General features: G+C 41.4%; 1 protein-coding gene across 1 annotated transcript in view; it reads right to left on the minus strand.

Moving 5' to 3' along the window:
• Prpf6 (pre-mRNA processing factor 6) overlaps nt 1-20,222 on the minus strand; it is a 48,949-nt gene that overhangs the window by 14,077 nt on the left and 14,650 nt on the right. Inside the window, exons 7-12 of the mRNA XM_051184162.1 lie at nt 14,153-14,247; nt 13,642-13,798; nt 12,540-12,702; nt 8,912-9,030; nt 7,933-8,151; nt 1,354-1,476 (exon numbers count right to left, since the gene is read on the minus strand). Coding sequence (XP_051040119.1) covers nt 1,354-1,476; nt 7,933-8,151; nt 8,912-9,030; nt 12,540-12,702; nt 13,642-13,798; nt 14,153-14,247 — 876 coding nt within the window. The remainder of the gene's footprint in view (nt 1-1,353; nt 1,477-7,932; nt 8,152-8,911; nt 9,031-12,539; nt 12,703-13,641; nt 13,799-14,152; nt 14,248-20,222) is intronic.

A 20,222-nucleotide genomic window follows, 5' to 3' on the forward strand; every position in this document is an offset into this window, starting at 1 on the left:
ACTTAAACTGATTTAGGAAGGAGATGAGGCTTAATGGTAGAGCACTTGCCCAACATGCCCAGGCCCCTGGTTTCACACATAACCAACCAACCAACCAACCAACCAACCAACCAACCAACCAACCAACCAAATAAATAATAAAAAAGGAAATTCATGAAATAAAGACATATTGAAGCCCTGTTAAAGTCCTTTCTCAGGTTGACCTAAATATATGGTCCTGTAAGCATCTAAAGAGAACATAGTTTCGTTCTCGTTGTTACTGTTTAATTTTACTAATAGAACACAGAGGGCCAGAGCATCTACTGCCAGGGCCGCAATAAGGGCCTAATGACCTGAGTTTGATTTCCAGGACCCGCAGGATGGAAGGAGAGAACTGGCTTCCATGGGTGGTTCTGTGACATTTACTTTAGGAACGAATACACCCACACACATACAAAATAAATTTTTAAAAATTTCTTTTTTGAGATAGGGTTTCTCTGTAGCCTTGGCTGTCCTGAACTCACTCTTTAGAACAGGCTGGTCTTGAATTCACAGAGATCCACCTTCCTCTGCCTCTTTAGTACTAGAATTAAAGGTGTGTGCCCTGTTTTTGTATCTTTTAAAAAATAATAATAATTCATTTAACTTTATTCTTTTATGTGAATTGGTGTGAAGGTGTCAGATCCACTGAAACCAGAGTTACAGACAGTTTTAAACTGCCATGTGGGTCCTGGGAATTGAACCCAGGTCCTCTGGAAGAGCTGTCAGCGCTCTTAACTGCTGAGCCATCTCTCCAGCCCCCGTTTTAGTATCTTAAACATGTTAATCAATCTAGCCTTTGGTAAACTATTCTGAGGAAATAATTTCAAAGAGGCCTAAACCCTATGCAAAATGTTCCTGAAATGGAATCTGTAGTGGGAACCAGGAAGTGTGAGAAAACCTGATGTCAGAGAGGCTCTCTGTAGCCAAAAATACAGGTGCATATAGCTGCCAGCAGGCACACCTTTATAATAGCTACTTTCTCCATTTAATAAGCACTCAAAAGCTTAAACTCAGGTTTGCAGAAGTCTGCTACCCTTATGACTGCAACTGCATCTAAAATAAGTGTATTAGAGCTTGATGTTAATACATGCTCCTATAATCCCGGAAATGATGGGCTAAGGTAAGAAGATCTCCAGTCTAATGTCAACTCTGTAGTCTGGGCTATAGGTCTGGTCTCAAAAACAGAAAAAAATAAAAATAAAATCAAGCACATCAGAAGATTTTTAAGGAGACAGAAGAAAGGGGGGGGGCGGTATGGAGAGCAACCTATTCCTTTTAGGGGCCACCATTCCTCACAAGGCTACAGACTGGGAAGGAAACAGGTAAACTCACACTGTCAGCATCTTCCATCCAGGTGTGTTTACGATCTTCCTCCTCAATCCCAATACCAATTACAGCGCGCATGACTGCCTGGCAAGTGGCCACACTTCCTGCCCTGTCACACTCTTCAGCATCCTAAAAGAAAAACACAGAAATTTTGTTTGGATATTTTAGAGTTGTTAAGTGACTCCTATTCCTGGATGGTGATTAATAATTACGTTTCTACTACTGTCTTGGGCATATACCCTGTCACACTGTTCTGTTCACTGATACTCCTGTCCTAATTACCCCGCATTTATGTGCTCAATAAACACTATGTGACTGAATGAAACCACATTTATTCATATAGTACACTTTAAGCAAAATCCTGCAGCATATAGAAGTTATATTAAGCTCTTACACTAAAGAACATCTAAAAACTATAGTTTTGCAACATTCTTAAGTATCTGAAACTATTTTTACTTCAAAATAAAAAGGCAAGTGTGGTGGTACACAGTCGTAACCACCAGATACTTGTAAGGCACACGCATAAAGACCATAGTTCAAAGCTAACCTGAAATACTGAGTAAGTATTGAAAAGGGGGAGAGAGATTATACGATACTCCAGTGATATAGTACTTGTCTAGAGTACTCAAGGCTCTGGGTTCAATCCCTGAAACTGTGAAAAAAAATTAATTTAAGGGAGAGGAGGCTGGTGAGGCAGTAAAGGCATTTGCTGTTAAAGACTGACAACCTGAATTTAATTGCTAGGAAGAGAAATCTAACTCCAAAATATTGTCTCCTGAGCCAGATGTTGGTGGTTCATGCCTTTAATCCCAGCACTCAGGAGGCAGAGGCAGGAAGATCTCTGCAAGTTTGAGGCAAGCCTGTTCTACAAGAGCTAGTTCCAGGACTACAAGAGCTAGTTCCAGGACAGGCTCCAAAGCCAAAGAGAAACCCTGTCTTGAAAAACCAAAAAAAAAAAAAAAAAAAAAAAAAAAAAAAAAGAACAACAACACAACAACAATAACAAAAACCCAACCAACCAAAACAAAACAAAGTTAGGAATAATAAAAGTACCCTGTACATCAATTAGGAATCAAACAACTGATCCAACAGACAAATGTTGCAAAGGGCATTTGCAAATTTACCTGAAAACAAAATACAACAAATTTAAACATCTGAAAAGAAAGTCTAAGCTATTCTTGTCCGTAAGATGTTGAACTGTTTTCAGCAAGTGAGCTGTTTCACTTGGTCTTTAAAGGAAAGCATGGATTTTACAAAGCTGAGCACTATACACTGACCTCCACCAAATCAAGGCATGCACCAGCAATTCCACCTCAAGGAATTCATCTTACTATAATATCTCCATGAGTGAAAAACTATGTATGTACCAGGATACTTTAGAAGCAAATGGATAAGCTACTGACAAGCCATCCACAGCAACATGTGCAGGGGCACACATACCAGTGAGATGGTCAAGGTACACTGCAGGCTCTGACCTAGGGGGGAACAAGATACGAAAGGAGAAAGCAAGGGAGGATAGGAACTTTATCCCTCCCTGAAGCACTTAGGACCCTGCAGGCATCAGAAAAGCATTTGGGATCAGAGCCAAGCACAGTAGATCTTAAACAAAGACACACTGGTATGCCTGCTGGAAAGGGCAGCAGTTAGCAATGTATCAAATGGGATGATCATCCCAAAGCTACAGGGCCTCTAATTCACAGTAAGGGCACAGATATCTAATCTACAAAGTAAGAAGGCTCTAGGAATTCTAAGTGGGCATGCTGAGACTAAAGGTAGTGCTATGTGCTGGGGAAGGGCAGATAATCTATCTAAGACAGTAATAGAATTCACTCAGTTTACATAGAGGTAAACAACCCAGATTTTGTGTGCATGGGATATGAAAGGAGTCAGCAACAAGTCCTGAGCAATGACCTGGGTGTTGCCCAAAAGTTGGACTGAGGAACATGTCTGTTTTGTGGGTGTTCGGAGTCACTAGGTAGTAGTGCCATCACATATCCCAGGAACAGAGGAGCACACATGCCCTCAGGGCTGTGGAAAGAGCCCATGGCTCCTGGTACCTAAACAACATTCCAATCAATGGGTAATTTAAAAGAAAAAAAAAAAAAAATCTAGGAAAGGGGCTAAGGACAAAACTGTCTTTATTTATTTAGAAAAGAAAACCATGGTTTAGTGGTTAAAAGCACTTGCTAATTCTTCCAGAGGACCCAGGTTCAATTCCCAGTACCCATATGGTGAATCTTTTTGTTGTTGTTTTGTTTTGCGAGACCAGGTTTTTTTGTAGACTAGGCTGGCACCAAATTCACAGAGATCCACCTGCCTCTTACTCCCAAGTGCTGGAATTAAAGGCACGTGCCACCAAACAGTGGCTCTTAACTGTGTAACTCCAGTTTCAGAAGATCCAATGGCTTCTTCTGACCTCAGCGTCAGTTCTTGTTATATATACATGCAGGTAAAACAGCCACACATAAATAAAATATGTAGAAAAAGAAAAACAGCAAAGGGGATGGAGGAGAGGGAAACAAAATGAGGGAAACCAAAGAGTAAATCACACCCCTAGACTTGATGAGGCAAAGATCCTAAGTGACATTTCTAAGGATTTTGGTAGTGTGCTTGGATCATCTGAGTGGATTCTAAAAATAACAAAAAATGGAAAAGATAAGTAACGGGGCATGTTCTTCTATATGCTGTGAATATATGCTTCTCTTATTAGTAGCTGAATAAATGCTGACTGGCCAGTAGCCAGGCAGGAGGTATAGGAGGGGCTCTCACACTAGGAATGCTGGGAAGAGGAACACAGAGAGTGCATTGCGGGGTAGATACCATGTAGCCACAGAAGGAGTAACATACAGGAGCATTACAGGTAATACACAGCCTCCCGGTGATACATAGTTTAATAGAAATAAATGGGTTAATAATTAAGAGAGAACTAGCCAATACAAAGCCTGAGCCATCTGCCAGTTTATAATTAATATAAGCCTCAGTATGTTTATTTGGGACTGAAGGTCAGCGGGCTAGGCAGACAGAAACTCTGTCTTCAGATAAAGATTGAAAGCTGTATTATACAAGTTCTTAAGAGATAGTTTGTAACACAGTAGGATCTCAATGAATGGTGACTATTACTCCAGATTCAGCATACAAAACTGATATATATTCAGTCCCTCTGTCACATTCTAGTGAAAGGAAGTAGAAGACAGATTGAGGAAAGCATAAAACACCATAATCTGTGTTCATGTCAAATTTCTCTACACTTCAGCAATAGCCTCAACCTGCCTCCCTGATGGTGTCTTATAAGAAGGTAGATTGAATCAGGCATGGTGACACACACTTTTAATTCCAGCACACTCTAAAGTCAGAGGCAGTGGGATTTCATGAGAAAAAACTGGTACTGCTAACTAGACCTTTTCCTCAAACATCTAGGTACCTTTTATACAATATAAATACAAGAACTTGGCACTGTAACATGAAGACTACATTGGAAAATCTAAAGGTGCTCTGTCTTAAGAGAGAAAAAAAAAGGAATTCTAATTTTTTTTTTTTTTGGAGGGGGCATGTTTCGAGACAGGGTTCCTCTGTGGCTTTGGAAGCTGTCCTAGAACTAGCTCTTATAGACCAGGCTGGCCTCAAACTCCCCCCCCCCCCCCGCCTCTGCCTCCTGGGTGTTGGGATTAAAGGTGTGCGCCACCAATGCCTGGCTAAAAAAGAAACTCTAACTTTAAAATTAATAAGACATCAAGGTTCTATGAACAATGCCTCCCTTCAACAGGGAAGGTGATATCAGAAGACACAGTGAACAATTTTCCAAAGAAGCCTATAGAGGGGCTGGGAAGAAGGTCCAGTGGGTAAGAGTGTTTGTTGCACAAGTATGAGGACCTGAGTTCAAATCCCTTCTAAGTATCCACCATGAAAAGCTCAACACTCCCAAAGCAGAGGCAGACAGTTCTCTGAGTTCAAGGCCAGCCTTGTCTACAGAGTGAGTTCCAAGACAGCCAGGGCTACACAGTGAAACCACCACCACCACCACCAACAACAACAACAACAAAAGAAGCAAGATAAACTCTAAGCATAAGAAACATACTAAGGCATATCACTAAAATCAATGCTGCTGCTGCACACATGCCTTTAATCCCAGTACTTGGGTGGTAGAGGCAGCAGATCTTTAATGAGTCTACACAGTGAGTTTCCAGACCAGCCAGGGCTGCATAATGAGACCTTGTCTTAAAACAAATAAGGCAAGAAATAACACTAATAACAACAACAATAATAAAAGGATGAAAAGCACTGGCTGTCCTTCCAGAGGGCTCAGGTTCAATTCCCAGCACACACTTGGCAGCCCATAACTGGCTGTAACAGTAGGTCCAGGGTATCTGATGCCTTCTTCTGGATCTGATGCCTAGGGCATTAGGCACACATATGATGCACAGACATACATGAAAGCAAATACCTATGCACATAAAAAATAATTTAAAAACAGAAAATAAAGCACAATGAAGAAAAACAGAACAAAATAAACAAAAACAAAAATAAGATAAAACACAAAACAACTGCCAGAGGTCAGAGCACTGTTACAGGCAGGATATTTGATCACACTGTGAACTCCCAGACTGTATTGTTTACTGGAAAACCCTGTTTCTAATTGTGGTGTGGCTCAATCGTAGCACACATCTTTAATCCAAGAGCTTTCCAGGCAGTGCAGCACCAGTGGTATAGTGGTAAGCATAGCTGCCTTCCAAGAGCTTTCTTTTCATTGTATATAGGATTAAATTAAGTCAACCACAGGTAAAGAGATGGAGCAAGCAACCAGTTGTCAGGAAGTAAACAAGAAAACGCCATACAGAGTAAGGGTCGGGACGGAGAGAAAGATGCACAAGAAGTAGAAGGGAAGGACGCTGAGTTGAAGACGTCAACTTGGTTGAGATGTAGGAGATAGGCCTTTTCTGTCATGTCACTGAAGGAGGAGGGTCAGCTGGGTGCTTTTTCTCTGCCTCTCTGAGCTGGCAGGCTTTACCCCAGCATCTGGCACCAGAACCTTTATTGATAAAATCAAATGGTTGAGATTTTGATAAAAAGAAAACAGCTGAGGCAGGAAGACTGAATGTTCAAGGACAGCTAGGGCTACACACAGTAAGATCCTTGCCAGATTTTTTCTTTAAAGACAACAGTATGGATAGAACAGTACAGATATAGAAGACAGTGGTGCATGTGTATTTGAAGTACTAGAAGAAAATAGCATCAACCTAGGATTTTATACCCAGCAAACATATCTGTAATCCTATCGCTACTATGCCCAGAGAGGAGGCAAAGCAAGGAGAATCTCCAAGAAGTTCATAAGCTAGATGTCCTAGAGTACACACTGTAGAAGCAAACAATGAGACCTTCCCAAAGTCAAAGGGCTGGCACACAAGCACTGTCAACACACACACACACACACACACACACACACACACTTTTCTATAAAAGACAGACAGAAAAGCAAATTTAAAAAAAAAAAAATTTTTTTTTCTTGGAAAAAAGGTCTTAGAACTCACTGTATAGAGTAAACTAGCCTAAACTTGCTTCCTAAACCACCATGCCTCGTGAAATAAAGGGTTTCTAGTCACAAAAAAAGTTTTTAAAAGGACACAGAAACACAAATAAACACACAAAGTTATAGAAAATCTTCTAGGTAGAAGGGAAAACACAGCTATTAGGAACCTCACACACAGTGATCAGTAGACAGCAGAAATGGCAACACAGCTTAATGAACAAAGGACATGAAGGGCTGGACCCAGAAGATTACATTATATTCCCTAGAGTGCTGGCTAGTTTTACATCAACTTGATACGAGCTAAAGTAATCTGGGAGGGAACCTCAGTTAAAAATATGCTTCTAGCTGGGCAGTGGTGGCTCACATCTTTAAGCCCAGCACTTGAAAGGCAGAGGCAGGCAGATCTCTGAGTTCAAGGCCAGTCTGGTCTACAGAGTGAGTCCCAGGAAAGGCTCCAAAGCTACAGAGAAACCCTGTCTCAAAAAACTAAAAACAAACCATAAGGAGCCTTGGCATCAGCTCTTGTCTTGTTTACATTCCTGTCCTGACTTCTTTTGATGATGAACTGTGATATGGAAGTGTAAGTTAAATAAAACCTTTCCTCCTCAAGTTGTGTTGGTCAAACGTTTCATCACATATGAAGCAAAGTCACAATGAGCCTGTTTCTTCTGCCAGTGTGGGAACTCTCCAGTGCCACCCTATATCTCACGTGAGACTTCAACACACAAGAGTCATCCATAGGAGAGGGAAAGACGGCACAGTGGTTAAGAGCACTGGCGACTCTTTTAGAGGATCTGGGTTCAATTCCAAGCACCTACACAGAAGTTTATAACCATTACTCCAGTTCCTCTTTTGGAGCACATGCAGTCAAACATCCATATACATAAAATAAAATGAAAAGAAAATTGTATTTACTTATCACTCATTCAAGACAAGAATCCTGCCATGTAGCCCATGAGGCTGTCCTCAAACCTGCAGTCCTTCTGCCTTAGCTTCCTGAGTGCTGGTACAGGTATGCAACACCAAAGCCTAACTGAACAGAACACAGAGCAACAGCTTACCTGGATCCATTGTTCCCGATTGATCTCCACACCATTGGCCCGCAGGGAGGTGATGGCTCGGTCAATGATCTTCTCCACCATCTGAGTATTCCCATTGGCCTCCTCAAGCTTGGCAGCTGTGATCCAGATGTGCCGGTCTGTAGGAATGTTCTCACGGGCTTTATTTAACACCTTTCGAGCATTTTCATAAGTTTCCAGCCTTGCCAAAGCAAGCCAAAGCTACACAAAATTACATTAAAAAAAAAAAGGGGGGGGGAAGAAGTGTGTTGAATGCTGGTGGCACCAAGTGGTATCTTCTAGGCTGGATGGAAAGCACAGTCTTCCTGGCCCACAGTCCTTCTACAAGCTTAAACAGAGCCTATTCATTTGCAGCAGCCCCTTTCACTACAGCGGCTGTTCAGCAATGCTTCTGACACAAAAGGTTGACAACTCACAGGTTCTAAGCATTGTTTAAATGTGCAGTGTGCCAGATTTGATGGCAGGTGCTAGGGTAAAAGGTGAGCAGGATGGGTTCATAGACAGTTGTGTGATGATGCTTAATCCTCTGGAATTCTCATGCCCCAAAACTATTGACTGCAAGATTCCACCCCTAAAATGTACAGACTATTTTAGTTTGAGTGTGAATGTGTGCAGATGCCTGAGTACAGTTCCCAACACAGTTTTCTATAGCTGTCAGGGATGAGCAAAAGAGACTCAGTTTTATTCATCTACACACATACACTGTGCACCCACAATATGTACTGTGCACCATTCGAATTTCACACCCACCACATACAATGCACTCTTACATATATGCAGCATGACTAACTGAAACCACCTATTACTGTACTTGACAGTACCGTAGAATATCATTCTGGGTTCCAAAATGGCCTCTAATGCAGATGTAACTTATGTAAGCAGCATACCTACAGCAGGCTCAGGCACTAGACTTGCTTAAGCCTTCTAAGATGAGTGGTGGGCCTGAGCCCAGCAGACTCACCTCCACACTGGTGGGACAGCACTCTACCGCACGGCTCAACATGATTCTAGCATCTTCAGGCTCTTCAAGCTCAACGGCAGCTTTCCACAATCGAACAGAGTTTGGGACATGCTCAAGGGCTGGAAAAGGTCAAATAACAGGAGATTTGTGTCAGGAGGACACTGCCAGTTGCATAAGACTGCCCCCAATGGTAATCATCAAGGACTACAAACATGCCCATTTTGTGGGTCCTTTGATTCTGGGGCAGACATAAAGCCAGAAAGAAAGAAAGAAACAGTCAAAGGTCATCGAGCTTGTATCATTAGAACTTGTCACATCAATACTATATAGCTCCACTGAAGTTTGAGAACAGGATGAACTAGTCTTAGTCAGAACTGCAAGAGAACAGGCCATATAAGGGGAATGACTTAAACTGTCTAGGTTAAGGACAATGTAACATGGGCATGAACTCATTAAGACATCAAACTGTATACCTAAAATCCACATATGGTTTACTAAAATATAATTTAAATGACCAGTGTCAAAAAGACCTCCTGATTATGTTTTCCCTTAAGAATACCTGAAACTAGCCAGGCAGTGGTGGCACACGCCTTTAATCCTAGCGCTTGGAAGGCAGAGGCAGATGGGAACAGTATGCGTTCAAGGCCAACCTGGTTTATACCATAATTACCAGGGCTATGTAGTGAGACTCTCTCAAAAAGCAAAAATCAAGGGCTGGAAAACAGCTCAGTGGTTATGAGTACTTGCTGCTGCTCTTGTAGAGGATACAGATTCAGTTCCCAGCACCCACATAGTGGCTCACAACTGTCTTGTTAACTCCAGTTCTAGGGGTATCTGATGCTCTCCTCTGGCCTCTGAGGATGCTGCATACATGTAGCATACAGACATACATGCAGCAAAATAAAAGTAAATAAATAAATAAAAATAAATCTTTGGAGCAAGAAAGTTGGCTCAGTGATTAAGAGTACTGGCTGGTCTCTGAGAGGACAGGGTTTAGATTCTCAGCACCCACCAGGCTGCTGACAACTTTCTCTACCTTCAGCCCCAGAGGATGGTCCTTTTCTGGCCTATGTGGACACTAGGCATACACATAATACAGAGAGACATACAAGTGAGCCAAACACTATCACACATAATTTCTTTTTAACTTTAGAAAATAAAACATGGGCTAGAGAGATGGCTCAGTGGTTAAGGACATTGGCGGCTCTTCCAGTGGTCCTGAGTTCAGTTCCCAGCAACCACATGGTGACTCACAATCATCTATAATGAGCTGTGGCACCCTCTTCTGCCCTGCAGGCATACATACAAGCAGAACACTACACAATAAATCTTAAAAACAAAAACAAAAAAACAAAAAGCCCCACTTCATTTTAATAGAGCCTCCAGATCTAATTTCTAATTGACAAAAGAACTTAGGAAACAGAGACTTCCTGACTACAGTGCATGGGACCTACAGAATTAACCTACTTCCTTCAAAAATGTTAGTCATCAAATAACCAAATGGCACACATATCAAGCTCTGTTTAACATTAATATACACTGGCCATGCATGTTTATGCATATATACGTGCATATACTGAAATGACAACTGAGAAAATGTGAACACCACAGACTTCTAATAGTATGGCACCATGGATAAATAACTATTCTTGGTGGGCGATGGTGGCACACGCTTTTAATCCCAGCACTCGGGAGGGAGAAGCTGGAGGATCTCTGTGAGTTCAAGGCCAGCCTGGTCTACAGAGTGAGTTCCAGGACAGCCACACAGTGAAACTATCTTGAAAACCACTTGCACAGATGAGACCGTTCCTGAGGTTCGCCATGGTCTGAGGCGGGAGCTCCCCCTTGGGCACCCGTGGGGCTCACTCCACACGACCCGCTTGCCTGGTACAGGTAGCAGGCCCCCATGTCTCATTGACGTCTTTGCTGAGCAGTGGTGGCTCATGCCTTTAATCGCATCTCATTTGGGAGGCAGAGGCAGGTGAATCTCTTTGAGTTCGAAGCCAGCCTGGTCTACTGAGCAAGTTCCAGGATAGGCTCCAAAGCCACAGAGAAACCCTACCTCAAAAAACAAAACAAAACAAACACACAAACCCTGCATGAGAAGCATGGGATTGCCTTACAGGGGTTGAGAGCAGATAGAGACAGCAGCTAGGCCTGACATGAGCAATATACACACATATCTGTCTTTCCTAAACACTTGGAAATTAGCATTCACAAATAAGCTGCAGAAGCTAGGAGATGGCTCAGTGGGTAAGTATGCTGAAAACCTAGTTCAATTCCAGGGACTCACAAGGTAGAAAGAACGAACTAACTCCTGCAATTAGTCCTCTGATCTACAAATGCATGTCTCTTGCTCAATAAATAAATGTAAAATAAAATAAACCACAACTCAAGCTGCATCCAAGAAGTGGTGACTCCAAGGAAGGACCAACTGAGCAGGCTATGATGGGTAAAAAGAAATCATGGAAATAAACAGCAGCGGTCCCAAGAGGCTCTGCACAGTTGCAGGATGAGTTAACAAAGGACACTGCATGGCTTTGCCACACTTTGACTCATCCTCAAAGAACTTGGAATGACACTAGGTACGGGAGACGACTCAGGAGCCTTTCTTCAGACCCTGTTCACCAAAAAGCTAAACAGGGCAGTTGACCCAGGGAGCTGTAGTATGAGGGTACAGGTAGGCTTCAGGTACTCAGCAGCTAGGTCATAACCAAGCCTCTAGTCAGCTTCCTATGGGGTTGATGATGACTGCTTGGAACTGACAAATGTAAGAAAGCTCTATTCTTGAGACACTACAATGATTCCCAAGCAGCCCCCATATGATCTGATTTCCTGTAAGCACACAGAACCTTGCTGAAAACAGACCCAAGGATTAATGCTGTAGAACATGCAGACCCACAAAACTCACATGAAATTGGCACAAGGTATACTATCTGGGGGAGTTACACAAAACCCACCTGGCCTACTGAGTAACTCAGCCTACTCAACAGTAGCAGACCTACCTTCCTGTGTGTGAGGGCTTTGCTCCTCTATCTAAGGCTTTGCGCCCCCTAGCAGGGCAAGCAGAAGCTCTAATATTCTTTCCCTTCTCATACAGCCAAGCAGGACCAGCTGTTCCACTCAATACAGACCAAGCCTTTGGTGGACATCACTATGCTGACTGGAACTTGTAAGGTGAAGCATCATGTACTCAAGATATACAGATCAGAAAAACAGAAGACATTTCTTACAAACCCAAAGGGCCTACCCTTGGGGAAATCTTCTTACAACCATCTTATGTGGCCTCCAAAGCCACAGAAGCAAGCTAGAATCCAAGCGTTCCCTGTATTATGAATAAGGGAAACTGGGAAGACTGTGACTCACACACTACAGAAAGGCAGGAGTGTAGCCTCCAACCAGTGTGAGAACTCCCCTACTGGAGTCCCTTTCTTACAGAAGGTTCAAGAGCAGAGGCAACCAGCCCAGGAAAAGGGGTAGGTAGACAACTTCACCAGCTTCGTAACTACTCTCACAAAAAGCCTGGGCAAAGGAGAAGCAAAGCTGCTCTCCAAGAGAACAAAACATCAGAAAACAAGAAAAACACCTTCAAGGCACAGTCTGAGGGCTCCCTTCCAGGGAGGCTTACCTTTCCGAAGAACACGCTTCTTTGCTCGAATGTCAGTTTCTAGCTCGGCTGCTCTAATGTAGATCCTAACAGACTGAGGGAGATGACGGACAGCTTGTGCCACCACCGCCTTGGCTGTGTCCCCAGGCTGTAACCTGGCTGCTTCTAACCAAACATCTTCACTCTGGGGCAAAAAAAAAAAAAAAAAAAAAAAAAAAAAAAGGAGCAGTAAGAACAGCCTGGAAACCACAAGGAAAACATGGGTAATTCTGGGGCCCCCAAATTTTATAAGGATCACCCACTTGGCCATAAACACGAACATATGAGAGTTCACCTGGTAATGACACAGCTCACAGCTCAGAAATGTGGCTACCATGTCAGAATGAAAGACAAACATAATCCTTGACAAACAAACAAAAAGTAAAATTTCCTGTAGGCAAAGTCTTTGGAAAAAGCAAAGACCCCCATGTCTGCCGGGGAAGTTCTGATTTATGCCTAAGGTTTGGAGATTTCCACAGAGGGTTTCTTTCACTATCAGGAATATCTAGTCTACACAGTAGAGAATCTGACATTCAGTTGGTTTCATAGTACTTTTTAATCTTGTCTAATTATCCCACCTCCCAAAACACAAGTGCTGGAATGTGTTAAGAGCTAGCACTAACCTCTAAGGTTTTTTTTTTTCCAACTTACTTATTTTTATTTCATGTATATAGGTGTTTTGCCTGCATTCATATCTAGCAGAGGGCATCAAATCCCCTGGAACTAGAGTTATAGACAGTTGTGAGCTGCCCACGTGGCTTCTGGAAATCAAACTCAGGTCTTCTAGAAGAACAGCCAGTGCTTTCAACTGCTGAGCCGTCTCCTGCTTCCACCTCTAGGTTTCTTTTATTATGTAGTCTAATAAGCTGCACAGTTTATCACTTTTGGTGAAGCTTACCCTGTCATTATAATGGTGGGATAGTCTCTGTTCATACAAAAACAAGCATGAAACTCCTTTCCCTCTACTTACAACCTTGCTCTGGCTCCATTTCTCCAGTATAGGTACCATTCTGGCAGAACACAAAGGATTTTCTGGGAGCCAGAAATCATGTAGCTGTTAAGAGAAATATGCTATAGGCTTCACCTTGGGGCACATCTCTGTCCCTTTCATAATAAGATTCCGAGCCACTTGTAGCTTTCCAGTGACTTCTTCCAGGCGAGCTGATGCAATCCAAGCTGGTGGGTGATGAGGGTTCGTTTCTCGAACAGATTTGAGAAGTAGCCGTGCCTTCTTAATGTCACTGTAAGAATGAGAAGGCACAAAAAAAATCAGGCTACACTACCAGAAGTGTGACAAGAGCCAGTGGGAAGAAGGCACCAACTTCAGACACAACACATAAATTGCTAAGGATCAGGAAACATGAGACAATTAACAAGCTGCTCTCTAGCTCATCACAGACACTGACCTTAAGATATTATTTGTAAAATATTTAACACACACAGTAAATGAATAAAAATATATTTCTACGTTTCTCAGAACTGTGTCATATTTTAACTGTATATATTTTATTTTTTTAATTTATTTTTTTTAATTCCACAGCATACTAGGCAATGAGAATTCCCATTTCAATTGACCAATTCTGCAACATACTCACTTTATGTCCCCTCCATGGGTTGGGATCATAGAATTTAGATCCGTCAGATAGCCTTTGGGGTCCACAACAGTTTGTCCACTCACTGAGTCAGAAACCTGTGAGATAGATAAAGGTAAGCATCAGCTAGACATGACCATCAGTGTCTACAACAAAGAATTAATTACCAAGGACCCTGGAGACCTTCCCAACAAATCTGCCCAAAAATAAGTAGTCAGGAGGAAAACAACTATTGTAACTCAGACAATAGGTGGTGGTTGGGAAAATGTCTTCTATGGGAAAAGTGTAGAAATCTTCTGCAAGGACTAATATTTGGGGGAGAGGGAAGGATTGGAGAATGCCTCCCATAGGCTCATGTGTGAATGGTTGGTCCCCAGTTAGTGGAACTATTTGGAGAGAATTAGGGGGTATGGTTTTGTTGGCAGGTCACTGGAGGTGGGCTTTGAGGTTTCAAAAGACTTGTGTCAACAGGACAATGGTGGCACACGCCTTTAATCTCAGCACTTGGGAGGCAGAGGCAAGCAGAGCTCTGTGAGGCAGGCCAGCCTGGTCTACAAAGCAAAGCTGCATAACAGCAGAAACCATCTCGAAAAACAGCCAAACAAAAAAGACTTGTGCCCCTCTCTTCTCTCTGGCTCTGGTGGTTGTGGATCAAGAATTTGAGCTCAGCTGTTCCTTCACTCCACCATCATGGACTCTTAACACTCTTGATATGGAGTAGTTACTTTAACTAAATAAAGATGTGTTACATTTGTTTATGGTGTATTTGTTTAACTATGTAAAGATGTGTTGCTGTTACACCTTGCCTGCTTAAGGTGCCTGATTGATCTAATAAAAAGCTGAACAGCCAATAGCCAGACAGAAGAGCGATAGGCAGGACTGTTGGGCAGAGAGGAGGAGAAATCTAGGCTCAAGAGGAGAAGGAGAGAACAACAGAGAAAGTGAGGGGCATTCCAGAAGCCAGGCAGTGGCCAGACAAGGAAACAGGAAAGTAAGATATACAGAATGACAGGTTAAAAAGCCCTGAGGTAAAATGCAGATAAAGAGAAACAGATTAAAACAGAGCTAAGATAAGGCCAAGCATTCGTAACTAAAAACAAGTCTCCACATCATGACTTGGGAGCTGGTTGGTGGCCCCAAATAAAGCCTATTACACACTCTGAAACCACAAGCCAAATTAAATGCTTCCTTTTATAGATGGCCTTGGTCATGGTGTTTTATAACACCAATAGAAAAGAAACTAAGACACAAAGAATTCCCAAAAGTCCCAGGAAAAAAAATTCAAGTAGACATATATGAAAATGTCTTTCCAATGTTGTAGAATAATATTTTTATACACTGTGAAGATGTGTCTTTGCTACAGCCACTTCTGATTAGTTTAATAAAGAGCAGAATGGCCAATAGCTAAACTGGAAAACAGGTTAGGAGGGACTTCTGGGGACATAGAGGTCTCGGGAGAAGAAGAAAGGCAGAATCGCCAGCCAGACACAGAGGAAGCAGGATGAGCAGTACAGAGTAAAGGTAACCTAGCCACATGAAAGAATGTAAATTAAAGATATGGATTACTTAAGTTACAAGAACTGCTTAAGAACAAGACTAAGCTAAAGCTGAGCTTTCATAATTAATAAGTTCCCATGCCATTTTTTTCTGAGCTGGCAGCCCAAAGAAAAATCCATCTTCACACCAAGCTCCAAGCCTGACTTAAACCCAGAAATTCATAAAGTAAAAGGTTGGTGATTTCAAATATATTTTTTTTAAAATTCCAATACAGAAGTTCATTCTACTATTATAATTGTGAGTTTTTAAACTGCCATGATAAGCCAGGTCTGATAGCACAAGCCTATAATCCTAGCTACTTAGAAGTCTCAGCCTGTGCAACTTACTGATTATCAATTCCAAAATTAAAAACTAAAAAAGTAGCCAGGCATGGTAGCACATGCCTTTAATCCCAGCTTTCTATAGGCAGAGAGAGGTGGGTCTCTGTGAGTTTGATGTGTTACCCTGGTCTACAAAGTTGAGTTAAGGACAGCCAAGGCAACCCTGTCTAAAAACAATTTAACAACAAAAACTATAACCTATAAACACCCATCATGGGCATACAACTTTAATACCAGTACTCAGGGGACAGAGGCAGGCCAAGTGCTGTTGTGGGAGATGTTGATTGCATTCCGATGTTCCCAAGACTGCCAATAAAGTTTGCTTTGAATCAGAGGGCAGAGCTAGCTACTAGGTGACAAAAATTAGCCATAGAGGTTTTGGAAGACTGAGAGATTGAGGACAGATAGAGAGACACAGAAGTCATAGAGCAGGGCCTAGAGAGTTTGGCCTTTTTGGATGGAGAGGGGAAGTCACTGGTTGCTTCTCAGCTGTTTCTCTGATCATTCAGGTTCCTACCCCAATATATGACTACTTCTGAGTTTTTAATAATTAAGAATAACTAGATAATGCTTCATATCCAATAAGTTAGCCAAATAGTGAGACCCTGACTCAGAGTAAAACAGTAAAAGAGGCCTACAGATTATGTGAGATGGTTCATAGTGAGCATGAGGGCCTGAATTAAAATCTCCAGCACTCATGTAAAAACAAAATATGCATGGTGATGTGTACTTGTAACTCCAGCATTGGCAGGGATCTTGTGAGTTCATAGGCTAACCAGTTTACCCAAAAACAAGTTTTAGGTCCAACTGAGAGACCTCTTCAGTAAATGACAGAGCAGGACAACTAACATCTTCCTCTAGCTCACAGCAAGTATGAGGTCAGCTAAGCTACATGAGACTGTCTTCCTCTCCTCCAAAAAGCCAGGCATGGTAGCTCATACCTATAATTCCAGCACTTGGGAGGCAAAGGCAAGGAAATTACTGTAAGTTCAAGGCTAGCCTGGTCTACATAACTTTAGGCCAGTCAATTACATACCAGATCCTGTCTCACAATAAAACAACAACAAAAATACCCTGAAGAATATTATGCAGAATGCTGGGTGGTGGTGGTGGTGAATGCCTTTAGTCTCAGTACTTGAGAGGCAGAGGCAGGTCTACAGAGGGAGTTTCAGGACAGGCTCCAAAGCTACACAGAGAAACCCTGTCTGGAAAAACCAAAGCAATAAAAAGAAAAAAAATATGAAGAACCATTCTATTGTATATAATCCTAGCTTCTGTATTACTTGCCAATTTGAAATAATAAATTCTACCTTAAAAAAAAAGGTAAAAAGAGACTAGAGGAAGACACCCAATGCTGACCTCTGTCCTCCATACATAGACATATACACATATGCACTAACCCACATAAACATATATAAGCATCACATACATTCATGCACATAGACAGACAGAATGCCTATTTTCAAAGGAAAAGAAAATAAATCTTGAGCTGCAAGAGAGAGCTCAGCAGTTAAAAGTGCTTTCTTCCCTTCCAGAGGGTCTGAGTTCAATTTCCAGAACAAGATGGTAATGGTGGTTGTATAATAGAGGGAAAGTACTTACACATTGATAAACAAGCACATAAAAATGGTTAAAATGTCCAGGCATCATAATATAATGTCTGTAGTCCTAGCAAGGCAGGAGGATCACTTAAGCCAGAAGTATAAGTCAACGTAGTCATAGTAAGACCTTGTCTCAGATATAAACACACACACAAAGTTTCTGGTGCTGGGTATAGATCAACAGTTTACTGTGTATCTAGCATGCTTGAGGCTCTGGGTCCTACCCCTAACAATTATTTATTTTTTTTAAAGGATAGGGAAGTAAATAAAAAAGACAGTCCACCAAGCATAAGGACTCATGCCTTTAATCCCAGTACTCCCCGGGCAAAAAAAGGTGAACCCATGAATAAGAGGCCATAATAGGTCTACATATTGAGTACCAGTGCCAGGGCTACATAGTGCCAGGGCTACATAGTGAGACCCTGTCACATAAAATAAATACATCAATAAAATGTATAGCTTATGATATATATAAGCTTTACCATGAAAAACTACCATGAAACATGTTTTTCTATTTTGGCTTTTTTGTTTGTTTTTGTGGGGGTTTTCTTTGTTTGTTTTGTTTTTTCAAGATAGGGTTTCTCTGTGTAACTTTGGAGCCTGTCCTGTAAGTCATTCTGTTTTGGTTTTTTAAATACTCTTAGCTGGGGTTACAGCTCAGGGGTAGAACATCTGCCTAACATAATGAAGGCCCTCTGTTCTATCCCTAGCACCATAAAAAGGGAAAAGAGGAAAAGAAATAGAGAAACACTCATTGCTTCTCAATGCTCTTACAAGAAAATATTAATTCTATAACAGCTAAGAGAGAAAAACAACAAACTAAAGGTAACAAAATGACACTGGTATTAAATGCAAAACTAACAGAGAAATAAACTGCTACAATAAAGGTGCTTCTTAGACCCTGAAAGACTTGTGAATATCTAACTGCACCACAACTAAACCATTAACTGGGAGCTGGAGAGTTAAAGAGCGCTGGCTGCTCTTCCAGGGAATTCAATGCCTTCTTCTGGCTTTTATAGACACACACACACACACACAGAGAGAGACAGACAGACAGACAGACAGACAGACACACACACACACACACACACACACACACACACACACACACACACACACACACACACAGAAAATACAAACATACAATGCAGGCAAAACACCCATACACTTAAGACAAAAATAAATGAATCTTTAGAAAAAAATGATCCGCTGAAGCCCAGCGGGTTCAGAGATGGACAGTATGCTTTAGACAGGCAGAGTGATGAAGAGGATACATCAGTGTAAGGTACCAGAGATGTCTTGTCATCCAGCAGGTCTAGGATAGTAGTGTAAAATGAAGGTAACATGATATACGGTCAAAATTCTACTTCAAAAACTTCAAAGAATTTACGGAAATACTGACTTAAATGTGCCATAAAGAAGCCTATGAATTCAAAACAGAGTTTTTTTTTTTTTTTTTTTTTTTTTTTTTTAAAAAAAAAGAAAGTAAAAACAACCCAGGAGTTCTCCAAACTGAAACCAGGCATAGTATCATACAACTTGTATGATGCCAGCACACAAGAGGCTGAAATAGGAGGATCAAAAGTTTGAGAACAAACTTGGGAGGAAGAGACAGGATCTCTGTGAGTTCAACACCAACCGACTTTACATAGAAAGTTCCAGACCAGCCTGAGCTCTGCATACAGCAAAACATTGTCTCAAAAATAAATAAATAAATAAATAAATAAATAAATAAATAAATAATAAAAAAAAATAAAAAAAAAAAAATAAAGGAGGGGGCAGAAAATATAGCTCCATCATACAAAGAATGCTTACCTAGCATATAAATCTAATCTCCAATATCTCACAAACACACACAAAAGATTAGATCATGCTACATATAAACTACTCTCCATTTTACAAGGTAAAGGAGTCATATACATGTTAACAGAAAAAGTGCAATTTTTAAAAAAAAATCATTAAGCTACTGGGGTTTTTGTTTTGTTTTTTTGAGACAGGGTTTCTCTGTGTAACAGCCCTGTCTGTCCTGGAAATTGCTTTGTAGACCAGTCTGGCCTCAAACGCACAGAGATCCACCTGCCTCTGCCTCCGAAGTGCTGAGATTAAAGGTGTGCACCTACATGCTCAGCTGTTATTCGTTTTTTTTACTGTAAAATATTTGCTATTATAATGTTTCAAAAATACAATAACAAGAGGTTAGGAATTTAGCTCAGTGGTGGAACACTTGCCTAGTAAGTGTAGGATGGGAGCCTAGATTCATTCCCAGTGTTTTAAAAGGACCATTAATCTGTATCAACAGAGTATATGAAGTTTGTGGGCCGTACATTCATCCCCTATGATAACCTCATAACTCCATAAACATGTCACACAGAACTGGCCCTTTATTTGCTGTGCTGAGTGTGCATGTCCTATAGAGAGACACAAATACCAGCAGAAAGAATCTCACCCACTCTATGACAAGGTAAGAGTATCATTTCATAACAAAACAAAAAAATAAACATTTCTGTTTTTAATTTGTTGAGTAATTTGTTTTGTTTACACTGGGGACCAAACCAAGGGCTGTACATATGATAGGCAAGTGATCTACCAAATGAG

This window comes from Phodopus roborovskii, unplaced genomic scaffold (assembly GCF_943737965.1).
Source record: "Phodopus roborovskii unplaced genomic scaffold, PHOROB, whole genome shotgun sequence".
Taxonomy (NCBI): Eukaryota; Metazoa; Chordata; class Mammalia; order Rodentia; family Cricetidae; genus Phodopus; species Phodopus roborovskii.